Genomic DNA, 19,605 nt, shown 5'->3' with positions numbered 1-19,605 from the left:
TCTATCTAGTTCCAAAATATTTTATCACCCAGTAATATCATGCTGCATATCTTAAGCAGTTTCTCCCCATTCTCTTCTCCCCCTAGCCTCTGGCACCACCAGTTGGCTTTTTGTCGTAGGATTTCATATAAATGTAATCATATGTGACCTTTTGTGTCTAGCTTCTTTTACTTAGGTTAATATTTTTGAGGTTCATCCATGTTGTAGCAGGTATAAGTACTTCATTTCCCCCCTCCCTTTTTTTAGGACAGAGTTATATTCTGTTTTATATGCATATTACGATTTGTTTATCCTTCATCCTTTGATAACATTTGACTTATTTAAAATCATGAATGTGCTGTGGGAATAACTAAAGTTTAGGAAACACTTGCTGCTGCTGCTGCTGCTGCTAAGTCATTTCAGTCGTGTCCGACTCTGTGCGGCCCCATAGACGGCAGCCCACCAGGCTCCCCTGTCCCTGGGATTCTCCAGGCGATAACACTGGAGTGGGTTGCCATTTCCTTCTCTAATGCATGAAAGTGAAAGTCAAAGTAAAGTCGCTCAGTAGTGTCCAACTCTTTGCGATCTCATGGACTGCAGCCTACCAGGCTCCTCCGTCCATGAGATTTTCCAGGCAAGAGTACTTGGTAATGGAAGAACACTGATCTAAACACCTAAGTTTCTGTTTGTACCTCAGCTGGTCATTGTCCATCTGTGATCTTTAAAAGGATTGTTCTTGGAGGTTCAGTGTCTTCATCTGTAAAGCAAGGATGGCAGTATGAATTTTTGATAGCTTTTCAGTGCTTTCTCCAAATATTAGTGTTTCATTATTCCCCTTCTCAAAAATCTCATTGCTTTCTGAATGAAGACTGACCTCAGTTTGGCATTCTAGGCCTTAAGCAGTATTAGCTCTGGTTTAATTTTTCAACCTTATAGCCTTTTTCTTAGTCTCTGTGCTCCAGCCCAAACAGGCCAATTACTATTACAAAAAACATGTCCAGTTTTCTTCTTCCTACTCCTAACTTCTCTAGCATTTTATATCTCTATCTAGTGGAACTTCCTCTTATTCCTGTTTGTGAAGGGGGTATTGCTCACAATTTAGATATTTCTCTGTTAGATAAGGAAAGAAAAAAGCACTGTTGTTGGACAAGAAAGGAGGTAGAAGAGAAAGCATGAAACTAATTTTTTCTCTTTTGTGTGTAGAGCATGTGGTACAGTTCTTAGCAACGTAAATAGATGCTTTTAGATTGACTAAAATACAAGATTTCTCCTATATGTGAACCCAAGAGATCTTGTTTTTTTTTCTTTTAAATGTGGAACCAGTTTCTTCAAATGAAGTTAAGTGACAGAGGAAAGAGATAGTGTGTGAGTAGCCAGTTACTCCCAAATTAAGGTTTAATTTATATATTATTTAGTTTCATATAAGTTTCTTTGTTACTATGTTGCTTTTATGTTGTGACTCAGCAGTTAATATTTATACCTGAATTATTTCAAGTTAGTTTTAGTATCATTCTAGTTACTAGATATGTAGTCAGGGTCTTTGAGTGATCTTAAACCAGTAATATTTTTATTCTTAAGATGTAAATTTGTCAACTTTCACATGAACAAAAAAAAAAGCATTTTTGAATTCTTCTTGATGGAATGTGAGAGCTTTCAAATCAAGTCAAAATACAAACGTGGCTGTCTTAAGACTGTTTTTCCTGATGATCTCTTAAATTGGTTCTCTTTTCTTTTATCCCCTTTAGGGGGAAGAGTCAAATGAATCTGCAGAATCTAGCACTAACTGGGAAAAGCAGGAAAGTATTGTGTTGAAATTGCAAAAGGAATTTCCCAATTTTGATAAAGAGGTGAGTCCTCATATATAGGTATTTAATCAGTGTGTGCTGTTTGTACTGCAAAATAGTCTTTGAGGTCAACTGCATGAAAAGCTTAGAGTGATTTTGCATTTTTCTAATTATATTTAATTTAACTCTTGTTTATCAGTATTATAAAACATATTTGTATAACTTGTTTACCTTGGTTATTTGCCTTATTTGATACTGTAATATCAACATTATAATGATAACATCATGTAAGCATAACAAATATAACTGTAGTAATAGTTGTCAACTCATGTATAAAATGCAAAGTCATCTATAATCCCAAGTAACTTCTTTTAGTTTTCTTCGTATTCTCAACCTTTGATTTTTCGTAAAGAATTTTAAAGTGTAATAATCCACTTTAGTGCCTTGATATTCCATAATCTTTGGTTTATTTGCTAGGTAGTAAAAATACTTTCAGAGTCAGTAAAGACCCATGCCAAGCATGCCATTACTAAGAGAGCCTCTGTTTTATCATATTGTACTTGGAAACACATTATTTGTTTCACATTGGGAATACATTTATACCTGTATTGATTTATTCAGGTATACGCACATCTGCTAAATTCTGATGAACTAAAGACAAAGTTTTGTTGCTATACTGGTTCTTTACATATGTTCAAATTACATTTTGAAGTTATCAGTTTATGAAAAAGCTTAACTGCATGTTGAAGTTAAACTGAGCAAACATTTTTTGATATTCTGGTGTTCAGAGTACTCCATAGCAAGAGTAGAAATGCAAAAACTGTCAAGCTTCCTTCCCTTTGAAGAAAGACTGTTATATATTTACAGAAGTATAACTGTATATACAGAAAGCATTTGTAAAGAGCAACATAAAAGCAAGTGTGAAATCATCAGCTATGAATTCTTTTAAGTTTTTAAGTGATTTATTTTTTAAAGTATAAAACTTTTCTTTTCAAGAAGTCATTAATTCTAGATTTTTAATAAAAAGATCAATGACTTATTTCTAGGAATTAAGGGAAGTACTCAAGGAACATGAATGGATGTACACAGAGGCTTTAGAATCTTTAAAAGTATTTGCAGAAGACCAAGGTAATTATCTGTTCTATATTATTATAGAAAATTCATACTTCCCAATATATTATATTGTAGTATGTAAGAAAATAGTAAACCTATTAGTTAATAACCAGAGAATGGGCTTGCAAGAGATATTAGAAACCAGTTCCCTGTATTCCTTGTAAACATTGTAAGATAGATGTCCTCACCTACACTACATGAATATCTAAAGCATCAATATCAGAAACTTACAAGGTAAGTGTCGCTGGCATGGAAGAAAGTCACTGATCCCATAGTGGAATGTTTTTAACTTTAGGAACTTAAGGGTAGAGAAATAGTGGGGAGAAGTTGAACCACACATGTTTAGTAACATTCTTAAGTAGCAATCAAGTAGACTAGCTCTTCTTAATTACAAAGCCAGTTTTTTAAAATTCCAACACAATGGCTGTAGGTTTTATTAATGAATTATTTTAGGTAATGCTGTACAACAGGTGCTCTTGATGGCACAGAGAATGGTATTGTGTGGAGAAAAGAAAGCCACCAATATCATCAGTTCTGAGTCTGAAATAAGATTAAGAAGAGAAGGATTACGAATGTGAAGAAATTCAATTTATTTTTCATTTTTTAATACATGTACAAAAATGAATGTATGAAAATTTGCAAGTCTCAAAGCTGTTTTGAATAAGTAAAGCATTCTAGATAATAAAACAATGATTATAGATTAATTGTTCATATTTCTTACTAGTATGTAAAATAAATGTACCTTCAATCACAGACATCTTAGAAATCCATGGAATATAATACATTAATCAGTGATAAAGTAGTGGTGCTTTTTAATAATATATGTAAATGACTTTTAGTAAAGATGAACCTAGAATAATGGAGATGGGTGATGGGAAAATTAATTATAAAATGGATAGTTTTAATTTAGGATGAGCATTGTTTTTCTAATACCCATCAGTTTTGGCCTGGGGATGGGGCTGCTAAATACCATCATGGGTGTCTTATGTATATGCAGCTGCCATTTACATTCTCAGGATCTTTGATAGAAAATGAGGATTTATATTTAATTCATTTTAAGAAAGAAGTTATCACCTGTTTTTGAAACTAATATTTAAATTCATTGTATAATTTCATATTCTATTTCATTATTTCTCTTTAAGGCAAATCAAGATGTAACAATAAATTGTAATTGAATTCTGTATTGAAAAACACGAATACTGTTTTAAATATTTTTCTTATATGAAGTCTTAAAGTCCTATGTCTTTATATTTAATTTATATCTTTCTAATATAGTTATTTTTGTCTTTCTTTGTACTTAGATATGCAATATGCTTCACCGAGTGAGTTTCCAAATGGAAAAGAGGTTTCTTCAAGAAGTCAAAATTATCCTAAAAATGCAGCTAAAACAAAACTGAAACAGAAATGTTCCATGAAACCACAAAATGGTTTTAACAAGAAACGTAAAAAAAATGTATTTAATCCTAAAAGAGTTATTGAAGACTCTGAATATGATTCAGGTTCTGATGTCGGTAGTTCGCTAGACGAGGACTATAGTAGTGGTGAAGAAGTGATGGAGGATGGCTATAAAGGTAAAATCCTTCACTTCCTTCAAGATGCTTCAATCGGTGAACTTACTTTGATTCCTCAGTGTTCTCAGAAAAAGGCTCAGAAGATAACAGAACTCCGGCCCTTTAATAGTTGGGAAGCTCTGGTAAGGCTACATTTTTTTTCCCCCTGTGTGTGAGTGTGTGTGTTTTCACTGTACCGTTCATAGTCAAGGTGTCTTCAGCCTAGGGAAGCATAGATGGGTGGCCTTATCCTGTGTAGAGTCAAACATTACTTATCATTCTAAGCCAATAGTATTTCAAATAGTGTCATATGACCTAATTTTGAATGAATTAGGGGGTGATTTTCCTGGAAAACCCCAAGCTGATTGGCTGGGCATACTGTCACTCATTTTTTTGCATAGAAACTTGGTTCATTTCACTGCAGAAGAAGAAATTAGAGCTTACCATTAAGGAAGGAGTTGTTTGCTAGCCTGTTCTGATCTGTTACTGCTGAGACACCATGCAGAAAGCAAGAATGTGGCAGAAATTTTACAACAACTACTTGAAGAGCAATAGCAACATCCAGGGGAGCTCCATGATTCAAAATGCCAGCCTAAGTGTTTTATGCTTCACCACAAAAGAAGCAGTTGTTTATTTTCTTTTTCTTCTAAAAGTGACAGCTCAATCTCTAACATGCTTTTCTTGGTTAAACAACGCGGCCATTTTATGGAGTGTAGCAGGCTGCAGCGTTTTTAAGTGGAAAGATAGAAAAGTGTGTGGAAGCCTAGAATTCAAGCGTTAGGTGAAGGGAAGGCATAAGCATTGGTAAGTACACTTTGCATGATCATTCTCTGGAATTTCATTTACTGTAAACAAGTTATATCTAAAATACCTGTATTTTGAGTTTTATAAATGTCAACAGTCAGCAAATCTTATTCATACAGAAAAAAGAACTCTTGTCTTTTAAATTTTCCTTTATCTTTTATGAAAATATCAGCTTTTCGAGCATGAATTCTAAATAAGCCCTGCTGTGAAAGCAATATAGATGATTTTTTTATAGCTTTAGAATATGAAGTAACTCTTGGTGCTTTATAAAGTTTTCAGTTTTATTCTCTAACTTAGGGAGTAAAGTTGCTTTGTGATTAATTTTGTACTTGGTCAAATCTGTGTGAACCTAAGTTCCCTTGACGAGTATCTTGAAGTGGCAGTGAGGGAAGGTCCCTGAACAGTGGCTGTAAATAGTATTTTTTTAAAAATTAAAATATTTGAAAAATAAAGAAACAACATTACTAATATTCTGTGGCTTTGAAAATAAATAAATAAAGACATTCATTTTGCCTAAAGCTTTTGCTTTTACGGAGAACATCTGTCAAAGCAGGCCCTTTCAAAACTTGTTTGGCTTTGCCTAAGTGATTTATTTGGTAAAGTATTTGCTGAAGGGCTTTCTTGTTCTTCTTTTCTTCCTTTTCTTCTTTCTTTTAATCTTGAATGGTCTCCTGTGTTGTTGCAGAGTTGGGTTGCTCAGGCTTGTTGGGGTTCTGATTTATTTAATAAGGAATGCAGTTATCTGCGCCAGTGTGTTTAGTCACTGTAACCACTTGCCCACATATCTTACAGTAAAAGTAAATTATACCAAAGTGATATGTCCCAGATGCTTTGAAAAATATTCTGCAACTTAGCATGCAGAAAGCGTATTTCCCCTACTAATTAATTGGCATAGTTTAAATTAGTCTTGACATGAATTTAGAGATTATCTACTTAAACCTCCTAAAGCATCTTGCCCCCTTTCTTAAAGTTGAACACAGAGACTGTTTTCACTAGCCATTCATATTATGTTGATTATTTTATATAGCAGTCAAAAAGCAAAGTTGGCCACTTGAGTGTAGCATATACAGTGCTTTAGTAAAAAAAAAAAAAAAGTAAATGTAACTTTTGGAAAAGTTAGCAAATGTAAAAGTTAGTAAATGTAACTTTTGGGAAATGAACAGTTAAAATTAGCAAGTCATTGTGTATGAGCTTTATGTTTTAATTTGTTTAGGACTTTAAACTTCTCCTTTCAGTTACTTTAGAATTTTGAATGAGACTAGTTTAAAGAGCAATTTAATGTCTTAAAAGTAATTAAAGGAAAGTCAATATTATGTACATTTTGGTAAAAAGAAAATGCATATGTTGTAATTTACTCCTTCCCTGTTAATCAGAGAGGCTTGCTAACACACCTGTTAGCTACTTCAAAAAGAAACAAAAGAAATAGCATTTACCTTTGTTTTCATAACTACTATTTTTAGAAATTCCTGTGAGAATTAGTTGAAATTTTAATCATGTCCCTCAGTCATACTTAAGTGAAAATTACAAGGCATTATGTATATTAAGAGCAGTATACAAATGTCTAGTAAACTAGACATTATTGTTGAAGCTTATTTTAGTCTTAAGGATTGGAGAATTTGGCAGAACTTTAATAACTCATTAGATATTTCATTACAGTGCAAACAGCCAATAAATCAAGTATACACATACATTTTAATTATGATTTTTACCCAGCTGACAGTCTCCATAATGTTGATGGGTTAAATGTAATCAGTTTTTTTAACAAAATAAGTGCATTATGTGAGGGTGTTTATGTTTGCAGCTGTATATCCTTTTTAAAAATAAAAATCTAAAGATTGTCAAATTTTCATCATAATTTTTCCATTTCTCTTATTTTTCTGCTTAATAGCAGTAAAGTATGTGCTTATGGTGAGAAGCCACATTGTTAAATCATGTAGACTTTGAAAATATAGCCAGCCAAAATGTTATTAGTTTAAAAACATGTACTGTTAATGTGGTAAAATTGGGGTTTTTATTGCCAGATTTCACACATTTGATGGCCCCAGTTGATCCACCACTTACTGAATTTTTATTTAGCTTTGTGCAAAGTAAGGTGGAGATACTATTATGTCTATGATAATCTTATATGTTGCACCTTTATACTTTAATCAGAACAGTAGTGTATACTGATCAATTGAAGATTCATGAGTAGCTAACTCTATGTAAATAACTCAACCTAAAACACATTTACTTCCATAACATTTAGATCAGTATAAATGCAGTTTTCTTTGACTGTTAACCAAGCAAACAAGGTTTAGTCATGTGGAAACACTAAGCTCCTGTTGTACTGCTCCCATCCTCTAGTAACTTATACTACAAGTTTTCTTTTGCTTTGTTTTCCTGGTGGTTATTGTAAAATGTCTGTGAATTTGTCACTTGATGCATTGTAATGTGTACTACTTCCTGATAGGGTGGCTTCAATAAAATGAAGAAGATTGCTGTATTCAGGCTTTGTTTTCACTTTTGTAAGTTTGATAAATATTTATTTTGAAATTACATGTGCATTTGAGTACTTTCTAAGCTGCTGTCCCACTTTTTATTTAGGTGGGGAATTAAGTCTGCTTTTAAACAATTTTCCCCTTCCCATAGAAATTCAGTTACTTGTGCTGTAAGAGCGACACATGGTGGCAGGAGATAGGTACTTCAGTTTGTGACTATTTTAAAAACATTAAAGGCCTTAAAGTAATACTTTTTAATCAAAGAGATGGTAATCAGGGCCATGTTGATGTTCTTTTTTCATGAAATTATCCAGTTACTATCAATTACCTTTTCTTTCCCCCTGAAAGAAATAGCTTTATCATTTTTTAAAAAGAATTTGTTTTGTCTAAAGTTGAAACAGTACATGCAAGAAGAAAAAAGAAAGTCAAGTTTAGCCAAAATTCTACCAAAGATAGTCACCACTTAAGATTTATTGAGTATCCATCTGTTTATGTGTATGTTTGTATATTTCACATTATGTAATTAGGGTCATATTTTTATGCTTATCAATAACTTTAGATTTCTTAGTAGATCCTGCTTTTACAGAGTACTTTGTACTTCTTAAATCTTGTTTTAGTGAAGCTAAGTAACTTACAGGATTGTTAAATGCTTTTTGTCTTCAGAGCAGTGACATAGCAGTAGTTTTCTTACACCTTTTCTTAAGGGGAGATGCCCATTTCCCCTGCCTCCACACACACTTGATGAAAACATTTTGAAATTAAATGTTTGATTTTTTTAATGTTTATTATTTATGCATATATTTAGATAAACAGGTTAAATAATTCTATAGCCTTGTTTTCCCTGAAAATCCATATCCATCCGCTTCCTAGCCCATTTCTTGTACTGCAAATAATTGCTTCCACATCTTGTCTGATTCTTATTGCTTTTATATCTCTAGGTAATATAAACATAATGCTTTTCCAAATTTTTCAGTTGCAGGGCTTATTTGTTGACGTGATACAAGACATTATAGCACTGTGGTAGGATTAGCTCTCTTCTCACCGTCTGTCTCACATGCCCATTTCCCAGGCCCAGCAATATGTTAATAATGTGATAATTTTGAAAATCTTTTTTTTAGTATCTACTTTGTTAACTATGCAAATACCTTTCATAACTGAACCTTGTGATATATAACACCGATTGCTTTTTTCACCTTGCTCAGCGTTTTGTTTTCCCTAATTATTAGCTATCTTGATTCTTCTCTTTTCTTAGTTTTGTATATATACTTGTTACTTCAATTCTAGACTCTTCCCTAGTTGTCTAAATTTGCCCTCAGTTATTAAACACTTCAGATATTTTATCAGTTTCGTCTTCTTGAAAAAGTCTTCTGGAGTCTTAAGACCTGCTGTGGTTTGGACTGATTGTTTGTAGGTCAAATAATCAGTTTTGACATTGGAGTCTGATTTCCCTGACATCCTGAGGAAACTTGTTATTCTCTCTTTGTGTTTCATGCCTCTTTATTTAGTCCCTTGGTTTTATAAATACCTACTAGGAAGTGATTGAATAATAGAGTAGAGATAAATGACCTCATTTTAAATCCCAGTTCTGACATTTTCCAGCAACTTACATGACCTTAAGCAAGTTCTGTCTCTGTTCCTCTATTTCTTCATCTGTAAATGGGCTGTAATTATGGTACTGACCAGTGGAGCAGTCTAAGGACTGTAAAGTAAGTGCCTGTTCAGTTGTCTGAACGTTTGCTGCAGATAACCATAGTATATTATTAGTGAAATGTTAAGAAACCATTGTAGTTTTCTACTCCTCCGTCAGTGTCATTTCTAGACATAATGAGTCAAACTTTTTTGGATCAAATCATTTTTCTGTCTTTTTAACCCACTCTGTGCTTTAAAACAGGTTTATGACTGGTGACATTACCCACAGTATATTTAAGACTACTTTTTTTAGCCTCCCTTTGGTAATTTGACAAATTCCTGTCCAGTGAGATATAATAGAAGTATACTGTGATTTTTGAAAGAGTCTTTTAAGGATCTCTTCTCCCTGTTGGTGTGATGTTGGGAACCACATGCTGAGGATATTGAAGCGACAAAGTAGAAGTTTTGGTTTTTGGAACCACTCTACCAGATCTGAACTGCTCCCTAGAGTCATCATTTACATGAGAGAGATGTTTTGTGTTTACTATTATTACTTATTACTAAAGCTAATATTAGCAAATTTATCAAACAGTGAAACTTTTTTCTCTTTCTGATGAGAAATGAAACTGATGTCTTACATTCATTGACAATGTATCACTACTTAGATCTAAATTCTAAACTAACAGCAATAATTTAGATCATCTCTAATGTTGGTTGTCTTGTATGGAAAGAGGGGTAAAGAATGTGAGAAGCTCAGCGAGTTAAGTTTTGAAACTTTGACTTCAAAAATATCCAAAATGTCAAGTTCACTAAGTCTCAATCAGACTGTTACAGCATTGTGAAATGAGCTGCTTTGCATACCCCTCATTGCCCCTACAAGAATATCAGACATAAAAATTAGAATAGTGTAGCAAACCTTTGTGTACTCATCGCCAGCTTAATTACCCTCTTGAATCTTGTTTCATCTGTCCTCCCCGCTGCTCCTCCATTCCTCATCTCCCCCCACCTTCCTGTGCCTCTCTCTCTCCCTCCTGCCCCAACCCTTCCTGTAATCTTTGGTGAAGAAACTGGATCATTTGTTCTATAGCTTCCCAGTCTGGGCTTTTCTGGTTATATTTTCTGTGGAATTAGAAGTAACAAAATTAGAATTAGATGTTCCCACCAGTACTATTAAATGGTTGGTGATGTGTTCTTTCATCAGGAAGTGGTAATGTTTGGTTAGTTGTTTGTTTATGTTTATATCTTACTTCTCTAGGTTGTGACATTTTAAATTGATCTTTTTTGAGTCAAAACTGTTCTTTGCGATTTCTGGCCTTATTACTCTGAAAGGACTTCCTCAATTATATTATACTCGTGAGCTTTTGGTTTTTTTTTCCTTGTGAGAGTCAGACACGACTTAGCGACTGAACAACAACTTGGAATACCAGTTGTTAACACTTAAAATTGTATGTTGTGTGTCTTTCCCAATGACTGTAAACCACATGAGAACAGGGAATATGTCTGTATACCGGGTATGTTTACCAGCCAGGGTAGTGATAAATAAAATTGTTATTTTATTTAAAAATAAAACGCACAATAAATGGCAGTTATTTGCAGAAAAAAAGGGTTTTTGCTTTTTAACTTTCACAGTTTTATTTTATTTGGGGAGTTACTAGTTTTTAGTGAAAAGAGCATAGACTGGAGTCTTTTTATCCTGCTTTGTAACCTTGGGAATTGAGCCTTGATTTATTCATCCGGAACTGGTGGACTGATCTTGAATTTGTTGTGGGGACTTAATGAGTCTTACCTAGCAGTCTCTGCCACATACAAAGCACACACTGTATGTTCCTTTTTTTTTTTCCTGGCTATTCTTATTGGTTCTCTCTCACACATACATATCACAAACACATACCCCATAATAGACATGAGGTTGTTTTGGGGCGTTCCATTAAATAAAAATACTGTAATTAAAAGTTCTAGTAGAACCTCCTTAAAATCTTCAAGGCACTGATTCCTACACATCTGGTTCTTTATGTGTAAATCTTTTCCCTGAAAGTACCAAATGGAAGGTTACATTGTGATTATGAATGTATGTTGTCCTTGTGAAAATATAAAGTAGTGTGCAAATGACTTCGTATTTCACAGTGCTGTTTTTTGGCATGCTGCATCTTTGTTTTGTTATGTTTTTTATTCCTGCAGTACAGTAATAATATGGCTTTGGGACAGATTAAAAATTTCATTTCTTACCAACTAAGTTAGATATAAAAAATGTATTAATATAAACTATTATTTATGAAATTTTCTCAGCATATCCTCTACTAAATTTCTATTGCTTGAGCTTTTCTGTGAACTTAGAAATATTGTGATAACAGGGATTATTTAGAGTTGTTAATGAGATTCTTGTTACACTTGAAAAAATATTCCAAGTAAGATGTCATGAGTCAAAATCGTGTGGTTTTATCTTGATAAGATGGTTTTAGTTTAGTTAGCTTTATTCTGTTCTGAATTTTGTTTGTTTGTTTGTTTTTTTGTCCAACAAACAGTTTTCAAATAGCTACTGGGATTTTTTTCTAATCGTTTACACTAAAAATATTTTTTTACAGTTTTTCAGGGTATATTTTTCAGCTCTGTGGAAAAATTCTAATTCTGTTAAAACTTCTACATTGTGCAGTAGTCAGTATCTCCTTTAGAAAAATAAATACGAATATATTTTGAAAGAAATTCTGAGTTTTCACACAAAACCATTTATCCAAGTCTTGTGTTGAAATTGATATTATTTTTAAGTTTAATCAAACTATCGAATTGGTCACAGCTAACTTTTAATTCAGGCAGTATCTTCCAAGTATTAGTCTCAGTTTAGGGTAAAATATCAAGGGACAATATCAATAATTGGAGTTTTTGAAAGCTTGAGGGGTTGTACTTAGATAGGGAAAAGTATGTTTCAGAAAAATTAATCATATAGTCATATGACTGTATGTCATATTCATAGGAAGTGACAAAAATAAGAGATCTGGTCTGAGGTTATTACATTTGGTATTGTTACCTTTGGTAATAGAAATGAATTGAGTTTTAAAGGCAAAAAAATGACTGATAGGAGACATTAACAATTACGTTAGAGTTTCTCCCATAAGAGAACAGCTACTAGAATCAAAGTAACAAGCTTGGGATTCTGTATTTTGAAGAGAAAGGTGTATTTTATTTCAACATGATGAGTTTAAGATGGCAGTGAGATTTATCAAAGAGAAATATGATAATGAAAATGCCTATTGTCTTTGCACTTGATTAAGGAAGGTCATTAATAAGAGTTTAAGAAACTTTTTTCCATCACAGAGAAAAATTGAGATTGACTCTCCGTTTGACTCTAGATCTGAACTGTTAAATTATTTTTCTTTTCATGCCATAGTTCACAAAGATGTCCAAAACGAATGGCTTATCAGAAGATTTGATATGGCACTGTAAAACACTGATTCAAGAAAGGGATGTAGTTATAAAGCTTATGAACAAATGTGAAGACATTTCAAATAAACTGACAAAACAAGTTACCATGCTCACTGGAAATGGAGGTGGATGGAACACAGAGCAACCCTCCATTCTAAACCAAAGGTAACACTTGTATGCACCTATTTATTGTCTTATCTCAGTTGTGTAAGTTTTTTTTTTTTTTTTCTATATTGTGCCTAGGAAACTTAACTGTGGAAATGATAGGAAAACTAATGTCAAAAGGGAAAACCAGGGTTTCCTAAAATGGTACATGAGTGGTGTGTGAATTCTTTTCCATTGATCTCCTCTCCCCTTCTCAGTCAGGATATCTTCCTCCATTATCACATTGTAAGTTAGAGGGAAAAAATATGGTCTTACATAACCTATGTTTTCCTTGTGATAACAGATAATTTCTTATACAGTCACATAACCTGAAAAGGTGGTTTTAGCTACCTCTTTACTTAATTTAGGGCTTTGAAGAGTCAGCTACTGAATTCTATCAATGTAAGAATTTGTCTTAGTTCAATTTCTTTTTAATCCTGAATGAAATGATTAAAATATGCTATATATGTCATTAAATGTTTTAAATGCTTTCAGAAGCCCAAATTTTTAAATCTTTTTGAGGTAAAAACACATAAAAAATGAAAAGGATACTTCTATTAAATAGATTATGTAAGGAAAAGTGATTTTAAAAAAAATACAAGAAGTATATTCCCCCACCTGCTGCTGTCAGTAAAATACCTTGTCAGAATTCTTGCAAAAAATAAGCACTAAAGTATTTTCACTAAAAAAAATTGTCCAACAACCAGAACATAACTAACACAATATTTTGTAACTGTGAACATCCCTACTTTGCATGATGTTGGGATATGGTGGGCACACGGTTGTTTTGAACTTCCTTTAAAAGTTTATTTTTAAGTTGTCTGGAAACCTAGAACTGTTCAGAATGCTTCCATTTTAAAAAAAGTATACAGTCGTTTACTGTGATAATACATACAGAGGCAGAAACACAGAAACAGTTGAGGTTTCTAAGATCAGAGCCTAGTTAGAATTACTTTTGGTATATCCATACTCTGCAGTGTTATGTAATTTTTTAAATGAATTATTTCTGTTTGGAATATTTCTGGTAGATATATAATAAGATTAACACCAGGGCCTCATAAAAATTAATTACCTTCATTGGTGATTTTATATACTTCTGATATTTTACTAAGTTAATGATCAAAGCATATTTGCTGATCATTGGTTAATTAAAAATCAAGATAAGAAAAAAAAAATCAGGATATGGTTACTGGCCTTTAACAGTAAGCTACAATCTTTTCTGTGCCCTTCTAGGGTGCTATGGGATGGTGTAGGGAAACGTGATGCACTTCCCACAAAGAAGCTCTTTTCTCTGTTGCATAGAAAGAACTAAGACCATGTCAGCAAATTCATCTCCTAAAAGTGTAGTTGGAGCTGCTCCTTCTTGTTCTACAGCATTGGATATGGGGAGTTCTTCACTCTACAAGGCTTACCCAGTTGAGTCAACTTTATCGTAATTTGGATTTTAAAAAATCAAGTGCTTTATTGCATCACTTAAAAAATTTCTCTATTAAACCCACATCCACAAAGTCCTATCACTTGTAAATAGTATGATCAGGTAATAAAGCTATCCTTTCCATTAGACTGAAGACTTTTTTATGAAATATTGAACAGATGAGAAAAATAGTTTATTTTTTTTTTAGGTGCTTATTGGATCTAGTCCAAAGTACAGCTTCTGAAAACCTGTACAGATAGTCTAGAGTTTATTTAGATACACTTCTAGGGGGTGAAATTTATTTTCTTGGCTTTTGTTTTAGCCATTGTAAGTTACACAAGCAACTTGCAGACTTTTACTTGGTATACTGGCCAAGCATAATGGCTGCTTAGTATAGAAACATTTAAAGTACTTTCCTTGCTTTGGGAAAGGATTTATTAGCACCGAAGAAAATATTACGCAATCCTGATGAATAACCCGTTATGCTTTTGCTTAACAGAATGAATTCTTTGTAGTTAAGTTTATTTTGAAGCAAAATTTTGTTAACTATTTTCCTATTATGAATTTATAAGAATTATAACAGAAAAAGAACCTTTTAGAGATAAAAGAAAATATAGACATAGTGTAACTATGACATATTTTTAACTGTGTAACCTGTTAAAGTCCTGGCAAGAGAAAAAATTCTCATATGTATCTAAAAACCATTAACATTCATAATCATTATTTTGAAACATCAAAATTAAAATTGCCTTAAGTTAAAATATAATAATACAGTGAGGGAAAAGTTAAAAAAACAAACCTCAGCATTACTCCTATTTTATTCCTATCATAAATGTAGCCATCTCTCAAGCTTTAGCTGTAATCAGCATTTTATCAGCTTTATACTGTTCTAACTGAAAAGATATCTCACATGTTCAGTGTAAAATAATATTTAATTATGTGTCTTTTTCTGGGCTAAATCTACTAAGGTTCTTCTGATCTTGTTCATCCTCAACTTGACAGGATGATTCCATATCCTTGTTCCTAAACAGTTGCTGTGAAACCATTTGACAGTGACATCAAATGCAAATCTATACTGCAGACGTAATCCAACTAACTCAGAGTCCTATGATATAAATATTTTAGAAGCTTGGATACTGCTCTTAGTACAAACTATTATTGTGGTAGTATTTTCAGCATTCATGTTATACTTAAGGGATATAAAATTTCAACTAGCATCCCTAATCTGTTTCATATGAACTACTGCAAAAAGTTTAGCCCTCTACTTCTGCATTTTACACTTAAATTTAGCACACTGTATATACTCCAGTTTTCTATTTCAGGCCTTTCTCACCTTTCAAAATAATTTTGAAGTTAGTGTTCTCTGACAGGAAATTTAAACCCAATTTAATTTCCCTTTGAAAAGAAATCAGAGTAACTTATATCTGAAAGGATTTCCCCCCCTAACAAAACAAGTAACTTTAAACATGCTGCCTTATTTTCTTTCATGACCTCAGAAAATCTTAAAATCACTTTTTTCCTCATTGGGAGGAAGATACAATGTAGGATAGTTATGGTCCCTTACTGAGAAGAGTTCACTTACCCACTTCACAAGGTCCAGGCTATACTTCATACCATTCAGATAACCCTGAGCAATTTATATTCTTACCTGTAAACTTGTGGTTGGGGTTCATATGCAGTCGAAAGTTTTTAGAAAATGTTGAAATGTCAAAATTAATGGGAGGTGTAATTGTATAGCAACTAAATACTAGTGACTGACAAAGACTATAGCTGCCCTGTTTTAAAACTTGTCTTAACAAGTGAATTGAAAAATGTTTACCAAAACTGCATTTTCAGTGATCCTTCTGCTTTCTGAAAAGATTTGTGTTGTGGGCAGCAGTGCTGCAACAGACAGTTGCTTGTAATTTAGATAATTTAGTTACTTGTAATTTAGATAAATTGAGCAGAAGAGCAAATACACACATACATGTACTCAATAAAGGTATTTAATGTCCTGATCAGAACAACTACTATAGCTGCTTTATGAATGTGAATGAAACAATTGTATTTGAATGGGAAATTCAATGTAGTAGGTGATTCTCAATCTCATCACTTTTTAAAAATTTTATGTATAGTCAAGAATATTTTAATAGACTCATTTCTCAACATGTGTTAGTGATGCATAGATTCAGTCACTTTTGTTTGTTAAAAATATTTTTTGGCTATTTGTGATCAGTTTACATTGAGATAGCATATTGGCTCTTGGCATGTGTTTAGAAGTGATGTAATGTGCCTACCTTTGGAGAAGGCGATGGCACCCCACTCCAGTACTCTTGCCTGGAAAATCCCATGGACGGAGGAGCCTGGTGGGCTGCAGTCCATGGGGTCGCTGAGGGTCGGACACAACTAAGCGACTTCACTTTCATGCATTGGAGAAGGAAATGGCAACCCACTCCAGTGTTCTTGCCTGGAGAATCCCAGGGATGGGGGAGCCTGGTGGGCTGCCGTCTGTGGGGTCGCACAGAGTCGTACACAACTGAAGCCACTTAGCAGCAGCAGCAGCAGCAATGTGCCTACCTTATCGAGTTTTTCATCATTTTCATGGAATGTGAACCTTGATATGTAGGGGATGACTAAGACGTTAGGAATGACTCAGAAAAATAATAGAAAGTTCAATTTAAAAATAGAAAGTCCTGACTGTAGAGTAGGTGGGTCAGAAAGAGAAAACTTTCATATTTGCTGTTTAGTGATTGAAGGCAGAGCTCTGGATGAGACCTGGATTGAATACCAGCTCTACTCTACCAACTGTAGACACAGATTTGGATAACTGTGACATTAGGAAGTTACTTAACTTCTTTGAATCCCAGGGAGGATTTCTTATCTGTAAATGGAGATGATTATAGTAATAGTACCTACTTCATAATGTAGGTTAAATAAAGTAATAATGCATGTAAAGCCCATAGTAGAGTGTCTTGAGTCCAGTATTAGCATTTATTCTGACTACCAGTATAGTAGAATTTATTTGGATCTGAAAAATTGAAATACCTTCGATAGTATATTCTACTTATTATTACTTTTCTAATGGCATAGAAATAGTATTGGCCAAGAAGACCAAAGACATTTTACGAAATGAGCTGTAAAGGCTTCAGCAACACTGCTGACTTTTTTCTACCTCTACTTTTAATTTTTTCAGATGAGAAATGTTTTGTAGATTGCACACCCCACAGTTGAAGAATAGGTTCTGATTTAAGATGGATACCTTTCTGCCTTACCTCTTTGACCCCTGTTCTAGTTAAAGTGTCTGGATTTCAGAATCTGACCCATTAACCATTTATCATACCCATGGCTGTGTCTAGACACATTCCCTATGTGCAGATAGGATATGTGCAACAGAAATTAAAGGGACAGAATAAAAACTGTAGAATGAGGAGCATGGCCTTGTCTTAAGTTTTTATGTTAATGTGGGGTTTAAGCTGCCCTTGAGAGTATAAGAATATGCTTTTGAGTGAGAGAGACTTTCTGGGTTAAAATTTTATCCATGAGATTTTGCTTTGTAGTTATGCAGCCTCAGGCAAATTGCTGAGCCTCAGGTTTTTTCATCTGTTAAAATGATGATAGCCTACCTCTATGAATGAGGTGATACCTGAAAATGATATTTTTGTGTGTCTGTGTATATAATAGATGTTCAGTAAATACTAGTTTTTAACAACTTGAACTTTGAGAAAAAACTGTTGTTTTCGTCTGCTGTAACCCTTCCATGTTATCTTTCAAGAAAGTTAATCCCAGGGATTAATCTGTTATGTGTTCACAAATTAAATAACATTTTGACACTTGCCTGCTGTTTTCTATTCATTGGTATTTATTGACGCCTAGCAAGTTTACATTTATACATAGTTCAAACATAAATACACAATGCATACATGCTCTATAATTATATATATCAGCGACATTAAAGGTGATTGGCATTCATTCAGAAAGTGTTTATTAAATCAGCCTGGCAAAGTAGCAAATTATGCTTATGTTTTTGTTCTGATACTTTTAAGTTCCTTAGTGTGCTAATACTCATTCATATGAATGCATTTTTCTAATATAAATGTTAGCTTTGTAATATGTTACCATAGTTAATAGTCTGATTGTTTATGTAATTAATTTCGTAGCATTACGTTTTAACTGAATACGACAATACCTTTTGTAATTCTTATTGCCAGAAGAAGTAAGTCAACAAATACAGAATAAAATTTGAGAGACTTTTTAAAACATATTATGTTTTGGGTTCATTTTCTTAAGTGTAAATAACTTTTATTAATAACTGTAAGTTAAAAGGTAAGACCACACCTAGATACTTTCCTTTTTGTGTACATTGTAGACCTAAATTGCATCTCAGAAAACTAGTAGAGAAAGTTAATAGAATTATAAAGCTATAACATTCGGTAACTCTCTCTTTACCAGTTTGTCACTCAAGCCCTATCAGAAGGTTGGTTTGAATTGGCTGGCCCTGGTACATAAACATGGACTTAATGGCATTTTGGCAGACGAAATGGTAAGTAGTACTCTATTTCTAAGATATACTATTAGTAGGCATCCTTGCTGTCATTTAAAAAATGAAAATTTCCCTTGGACCCTGTTAGTTTACTGCTCTTAAAAGTATAAGGCCACTTGTCCTTCTCAGTTTTCGATTGCTTATGTGAGTTTTAGCCTCCTTACTTCCTCTCAGAAATGAAAATAGGTTTTTTGTCTTTCTCATCAAATTAATAAATATATATTTTAAAAATTAGATGTTACATAAAAATACATAGGAAAAAAACCAGTATCACACATAATCCTATCACCTTAAATATTTATTTTGCTGTATCTTTCCAGATTATTCTGCAGATGTGTTTGAATGCATCATACATATATATACATGTACATATATATATTATACTAAAAGAGATTTTAATGCATGTGCTTTTCTATAGCTGCCTTTAAAATTGATCATAGATACTTGTCCTTGTCAGTAAGTAAATCTACACATTTATCATCACCATCATCTCAGCCATTTTACTTTTATTAGAGATCTCTGAGTTTCTGTTCTTTTCCCAATCACATTTTACTTGAAGGTAAGCTTAGGAAGTTCATTACAGCCGATAGTCCAAGTATTGTCATGTAGAAACTTGACCTTTAATCTAACTTTTACCTTCCTTCTGCCAACTATACTTTTTAAAAAGTGTTTATTAAAAAATGAATCATGTTCAGTGGAGAAAATGTTTATTGAATATATATGTATTAAGTTGTGGTGGGGGTGGTGTTCACTCTCTTCAATCACGTCCGACTGT

The 19,605-nt window shown here is 33.2% G+C and overlaps 1 protein-coding gene across 6 annotated transcripts in view; it reads left to right on the top strand.

Annotated features, from left to right (window-relative positions):
- SMARCAD1 (SWI/SNF-related, matrix-associated actin-dependent regulator of chromatin, subfamily a, containing DEAD/H box 1) overlaps positions 1-19,605 on the top strand; it is a 90,959-nt gene that overhangs the window by 56,939 nt on the left and 14,415 nt on the right. For all 6 annotated transcript variants that reach the window (XM_061419645.1, XM_061419648.1, XM_061419646.1 and 3 more), the window contains 5 exons: positions 1,725-1,826; positions 2,810-2,891; positions 4,178-4,569; positions 12,719-12,918; positions 18,740-18,830. In XM_061419645.1, coding sequence (XP_061275629.1) covers positions 1,725-1,826; positions 2,810-2,891; positions 4,178-4,569; positions 12,719-12,918; positions 18,740-18,830 — 867 coding nt within the window. The remainder of the gene's footprint in view (positions 1-1,724; positions 1,827-2,809; positions 2,892-4,177; positions 4,570-12,718; positions 12,919-18,739; positions 18,831-19,605) is intronic.

This window comes from Bos javanicus, chromosome 6 (genome assembly GCF_032452875.1).
Source record: "Bos javanicus breed banteng chromosome 6, ARS-OSU_banteng_1.0, whole genome shotgun sequence".
In the NCBI taxonomy this organism is placed as follows: Eukaryota; Metazoa; Chordata; class Mammalia; order Artiodactyla; family Bovidae; genus Bos; species Bos javanicus.
Note: the sequence above shows the minus strand (reverse complement) of the source record. Positions and strands in the feature narration are given on the sequence as shown.